This window comes from Coregonus clupeaformis, chromosome 39, assembly GCF_020615455.1.
Source record: "Coregonus clupeaformis isolate EN_2021a chromosome 39, ASM2061545v1, whole genome shotgun sequence".
In the NCBI taxonomy this organism is placed as follows: Eukaryota; Metazoa; Chordata; class Actinopteri; order Salmoniformes; family Salmonidae; genus Coregonus; species Coregonus clupeaformis.
Genome location: NC_059230.1, coordinates 16,694,699 through 16,701,291, shown reverse-complemented (window position 1 = coordinate 16,701,291; position 6,593 = coordinate 16,694,699). Strand labels below are relative to the sequence as shown.

The 6,593-nt window shown below is 40.1% G+C and overlaps 1 protein-coding gene across 6 annotated transcripts in view; it reads left to right on the top strand.

Annotated features, from left to right (window-relative positions):
- Window positions 1-650: 650 nt before the first annotated feature.
- Window positions 651-6,593, top strand: part of LOC121554748 (serine/threonine-protein phosphatase 2B catalytic subunit alpha isoform) — a 118,269-nt gene continuing 112,326 nt past the window's right edge. For 4 of the 6 annotated variants that reach the window (XM_045211968.1, XM_045211967.1, XM_045211966.1 and 1 more), the window contains exon 1: window positions 651-948. In XM_045211968.1, coding sequence (XP_045067903.1) covers window positions 882-948 — 67 coding nt within the window. In that variant the 5' untranslated portion in view covers window positions 651-881. The remainder of the gene's footprint in view (window positions 949-6,593) is intronic. The other 2 variants (XM_045211969.1, XM_045211970.1) reach the window with 2 other exon arrangements.

Genomic DNA, 6,593 nt, shown 5'->3' with positions numbered 1-6,593 from the left:
GTACTTTTTCCTCTATTTGAATGTCTCTAAATGTCCACATGGTGGTGCTGTATAACAATCGAATTGAACTGTCTCTAAACTAGTTTAGTTATAAATCCAAAAAGCAGAACCGTATTAACTACTTAGAACCTAGCCTTTACAACTCCACTAAAAGTGTTGTGAAGCGGTTATGCTGAATACTTGCACCAATTTGAAGCTAGAAAATATATAGGCCTATTGATTCACCCTGTGTGCCAGGATGTGAAATCGAATTCAACTACTTTCTAGCCTCGTGGTGCTCGCTCAAAACAGTGAATATTTGGCCACCTAAATTGCATGACATTTTGCATGATGACAACTCTAAACCCTTCAAGAGAGATTGAGTGAAGTTTAGAGACTGAGATTAAGCAGAAATGGTAGGATCCAGCGCACGACTCTAGAGTTGCAGGCCAACGCTACCCATGATTGATGTTACAATGTTGCAACATACAGAGGAGGGAACTGATTTGTTACAACACTGCAAATATAACCTATAAAAACATGTTAGACATACACAGACCGAAAAAAAAGTCGTCTGTCGGCAAAAGGGAATATGAAGACAGAGGTCTAGTCTCTGCCACCAATAGAAGAGCAAATATATATGGGGGCGTGGCTTACCAACTGCAGGCTAGGTTGCGCGCACAGCGCTGGGAGAGAGAACTTGATACAGAGTAACAGTAAATCACACGGACCTAAAGTATACCAGTGTTGAAATTTGTAATACTGTTGCAAGTATTTTTGGCTAGTGAAAGGAGCAAGTGAGATCACTGCGATCTCCGATTTGGATAGAGTTCATTTGTTGGGCAAGGACAACATCGGATCTTTTTCAGGCACAGTTCAAATATATTTGATTATATAGCACCATGGAAATGTCCGAAAACAAGCCGAATGATGATCCGAAGTTATCTACGACTGACAGGATGGTAAAATGTAAGTGTACAATTAATTGATGTTGATCATAAACAGTTGTTGCATTGCTTTTTCTTTTGGTCATGAAGTCTCACACTGCTGCCATAGACGAACGTCTCTCCGTCTCATCACATTGCAATCCTAGTCGTATTGTAACCTAATGGTCTGCTCAATTGGAAATCTGGTTATGGAGAAAAAGGGTGTTAGCTGTGAGATATGACACCGGCTAGGCAATCAGTAAAAGTAGGAAGTAAGGGTATTATTACAAGAGTTGTAGGCATTTAAGGTTTGCATTTATGTCCATGTCTTGCAACGTGCTTGTTGGATATGGTCCTATATTGTTTTAACATCCACACATACAACAATATATGTATACACCAAATTATTATTATTATATTATATTATTATATTATTATATGTATTTTTTTCTTATTTTTAATTACCATAAAATACATTACTTGTAGCCACACACATCTCTTCTGCATTCTCTTTTGAAACATACACGAACATGTACGAAGCATGTAGGGCAGGCTATCCAGTGATTGCACAACTATTATTCCATGGTTAAAAGTTAGACGTTTCCTCCCTATTTTGGTTTCATTAGGGTCCATACATAAGTGTGACACATGTATCTGTTTTTGGCTAGCCCCCATGTTTGATGTTTGCCCCCATGGTAGGCTACTGTAGCCTATGGTGTCTAGAAACCACATGGGGGCTAGGACGATAATTACTCATTTCCTCTAATCTATTATACATGAAATCACTATTGATTTAAATACTGAGTTTGGTTCCAGGGTTTTTCTCTATTTTTACTATTTCTACATTGTAAAATAATAGTGAATACATCAAAATTATGAAATAACACAGATGGAATCATGTAGTAACCAAAAAAGTGTTATTCAAATCAAAAAATATTTTATATTTGAGATTCTTCAAATAGCCACCCTTTGCCTTGATGACATCTTTGCACACTCTTGGCATTCTCTCAACCAGCTTCATGAGGTAGTCATCTGGAATGCATTTCAATTAACAGGTTTGCATTTCAATTAACCCTGATTAACTCTTTAGTATTATCCCAGTTTACCTATTTGCTTATGGTCTTGCCTACGCCTAGCAAACAGTTTTTTAAATTATATGAGAAAAAAATATTCAATTTTATTTGGAACGGCAAGCCAGACAAAATTAAAAGAGCATATTTATATAATGAATATGAATTCGGAGGACAGAAATTATTAAATATTAAAGCATTAGACCTATCACTAAAATCTTCAGTCATCCAAAAGTTATACTTAAATCCGAACTGGTTCTCAAGCAAATTAGTAAGATTGTCTCACCCACTGTTCAAGAAAGGCCTTTTTCCCTTTATTCAGATTACAACCTCTCACTTTCAGTTATTTGAAAAGGAAATAATCTCCCAAATGTCACTATTTCTAAAACAAGCCATAGAAAGTTGGTTGCAATTTCAATTTAATCCTCCAGAAACGACAGAACAAATAATGCAACAAATATTGTGGTTAAATTCAAATATACTAATTGACAAAAAACCTTTATTTTTTGACAGAATGTTTAAAAAAGGTATAATCTTCGTAAATGATATCATCGGTAGGACTGGTGGAGTTATGTCGCACATGCAGCTAACAAAAACATATGGAAATGTCTGCTCTACCCAAAATTACAACCAAATAATTGCAGCCTTACACGCAAAAAGTGGAAGAGGAAAGTTGAAGGGGGGAGAAAGTAAGGAACTTGTCTGTCGGCCTTGCATTAAAGAACATAATTGGTTAAGGAAAACTGTGATAAATAAAAAAGTATATCAGTTTCACTTAAGGACCAAAGGATTGACAGCAGTCCCATATAGATTGCAAAATAGTTGGGAAGAGATCTTTGACGTACCGATCCCATGGCATAGTGTTTATGAACTGACACGCAAAACGACACCGGATTCAAAAATTAGAATCTTTCAATTTAAATTATTATATAAAATTCTTGCTACCAATAGAATGTTATTTATATGGGGGATACAATCTTCCCAGCTCTGCAGATTTTGCTGTGAAGAGATAGAATCATTAGATCATTTGTTTTGGTTCTGTCCATTTGTAGCTTGTTTTTGGACACAGGTCCAGGAATGGCTAAAGGATTGCAATATTTACCTGGAACTAACCTTGCAGATAGCATTACTGGGTGATCTGAAAAGTCATAGTCAATCAATCAATAATATAATAATACTTTTAGCAAAAATGTTTATTTTTAATTCACAATCTGTAGAAGCAATGAGAATAGAAAGGTTCAGAACTTTTGTAAAACATCACAGTATGGTTGAAATATATATGGCAAATAGAAATCCTATATGGATGGTGTTAAGAGATAGATGGGAGGTATTGAATAGAGTTGAAGGATGGGACTAATAACAAATAACAACAAATAATAACAAAGATAGCTAATAATGTAAGCATACTGTGTCCATAATAAGTATATAGGTTGTATGTTGGGAGCTTTTGGGAAAGAGCACAGTTAGAAAGATATGGCATTTAGAAGCAAACCGGATGGACATCATGAAAATGATCGGAGAGGTTGAGAGTAGAAGAAGTTTAGGAGCAAAAAAATAAATATATATATATATATATATATATATATAGATATAGATATAGATATAGATATAGATATAGATAGATATAGAATTATTGTAAAATTAACTCTGTCTATAAGGTGTAGATAGTAAGTATAGACCGGAAGTAGAGGCCTGGGCGTTGTTGTTCACTAATTTACTCCAAGTAGGGAAAGGATGGTGGGGTTGAAAAGTAATAAAGGGGAATATATATATAAAAAATAAAAAAAAACATGGGGGATTGGAAGTGATGCAGACAATTACATTGATAGAAGATACAATCTATCTGCAATATTAAGCTGATCCATCCCCCGAAAAAAAAAAAAAAAAAAAAACAGGTTTGCCTTCTTAAAAGTTAATTTGTTAATCCTTCTTAATGCGTTTGAGCCAATCAGTTGTGTTGTGACAAGGTAGGGGGGTATACAGAAGATAGCCCTATTTGGTAAAATACCAAGTCCATATTATGGCAAGAACAGCTCAAATAAGCAAAGAGAAAAGACAGTCCATCATTACTTTAAGACATGAAGGTTAGTCAATACGGAACATTTCAAGAACTTTTAACGTTTCTTAAAGTGCAGTCGCAAAAACCATCAAGCGCTATGATGAAACTGGCTCTCATGAGCACCGCGACAGGAATAAAAGACCCAGAGTTACCTCTGGTGCAGTGGATAAGTTCATTAGAGTTACCAGCCTCAGAAATTGCAGCCCAAATAAATGCTTCACAGAGTTCAAGTAACAGACACATCTCAACATCAACTGTTCAGAGGAGACTGCGTGAATCGGGCCTTCATGGTCGAATTGCTGCAAAGAAACCACTTACTAAAGGACACCAATAAGAATAAGAGACCTGCTTGGGCCAAGAAACACGAGCAATGGACATTAGACCAGTGGAAATTTGTCCTTTGATCTGGATCAAAATTTGAGATTTTTGGTTCTAACCGCTGTCTTTGTGAGACGCAGTGTGGGTGAACGGATGATCTCCGCATGTGTATTTCCCACCGTAAAGCATGGAGGAGGAGGTGTTATGGTGTGGGGGTGCTTTGCTGGTGACACTATCTGTGATTTATTTAGAATTCAAGGCACACCAGCATGGATACCACAGCATTCTACAGCAATACGCCATCCCATCTGGTTTGGGCTTAGTGGGACTATCATTTGTTTTTCAACAGGACAATGACCCAACACACCTCCAGGCTGTGTAAGGGCTATTTTACCAAGAAGGAGAGTGATGGAGTGCTGCATCAGATGAACTGGCCTCCACAATCCCCCAACCTCAACACAATTGAGATGGTTTGGAATGAGTCGGACCGCAGAGTGAAGGAAAAGCAGCCAACAAGTGCTCAGCATATGTGGGAACTCCTTCAAGACTTTTGGGAAAGCATTCCAGGTGAAGCTGGTTGAGGTAATGCCAAGAGTGTGCAATGCTGTCATCAAGGCAAAGGGTGGCAATTTGAAGAATCTCAAATATAAAATATATTTTGATTTGTTTAACACTTTTTTGGTTACTACAAGATTCCATATGTGTTATTTCATAGTTTTGATGTCTTCACTATTTTTCTACAATGTAGAAAATAGTACAAATAAAGTAAAACCCCTGAATGAGTAGGTGTGTCCAAAATTTTGATTGGTAGTGTATATGTTCCTTTTGTCCAGGTGGGAAAGGACAGTGTGGAGTGCGATTGAGATTGAGTCATCTGTGGATCTGTTGGGGCGGTATGCGAATTGGAGTGGGTCTAGGGTTTCCAGGATGATGGTGTTGATGTGAGCCATGACCAGCCTTTCAAAGCACTTCATGGCTACCGACATGAGTGCTACGGGGCAGTAGTCATTTAAGCAGGTTACCTTCCCTTTCTTGGGCACAGGGTGGTCTGCTTGGAACGTAGGTATTACAGACTCGGTCAGGGAGAGGTTGAAAATATCAGTGAAGACACTTGCCAGTTGGTCGGCGCATGCTCTCAGTACACGTCCTGGTAATCCGTCTGGCCCCGCGGCCTTGTGAATGTTGACCTCTTTTAAAGGTCTTGCTCACATCGGCTACGGAGAGCGTGATCAGACAGTCGTCCGGAACAGCTGGTGCTCTCATGCATGCTTCAGTGTTGCTTGCCTCGAAGCAAGCAAAAAAGGCATTTAGCTCGTCTGGTACATTTACATTTACATTTTAGTCATTTAGCAGACGCTCTTATCCAGAGCGACTTACAGGAGCAATTAGGGTTAAGTGCCTTGCTCAAGGGCACATTTACGTCATTTAGCAGACGCTCTTATCCAGAGCGACTCACAAATTGGTGCATTCACCCTATAGCCAGTGGGATAACCACTTTACAATTTTTTTGGGGGGTAGAAGGATTACTTTATCCTATCCCAGGTATTCCTTAAAGAGGTGGGGTTTCAAATGTCTCCGGAAGGTGGTGAGTGACTCCGCTGTCCTGGCGTCGTGAGGGAGCTTGTTCCACCATTGGGGTGCCAGAGCAGCGAACAGTTTTGACTGGGCTGAGCGGGAACTATGCTTCCGCAGAGGAAGGGAGCCAGCAGGCCAGAGGTGGATGAACGCAATGCCCTCGTTTGGGTGTAGGGACTGATCAGAGCCCGAAGGTACAGAGGTGCCGTTCCCCTCACTGCTCCATAGGCAAGCACCATGGTCTTGTAACGGATGCGAGCTTCAACTGGAAGCCAGTGGAGTGTGCGGAGGAGGGGGGTGACGTGAGAGAACTTGGGAAGGTTGAACACCAGACGGGCTGCGGCGTTCTGGATGAGTTGTAGGGGTTTAATGGCACAGGCAGGGAGGCCAGCCAACAACGAGTTGCAGTAATCCAGACGGGAGATGACAAGTGCCTGGATTAGGACCTGTGCCGCTTCCTGTGTAAGGCAGGGTCGTACTCTCCGAATGTTGTAGAGCATGAACCTGCAGGAGCGGGTCACCGCCTTGATGTTAGCGGAGAACGACAGGGTGTTGTCCAGGGTCACGCCAAGGCTCTTCGCACTCTGGGAGGAGGACACAACGGAGTTGTCAACCGTGATGGCGAGATCATGGAACGGGCAGTCCCTTCCCGGGAGGAAGAGCAGC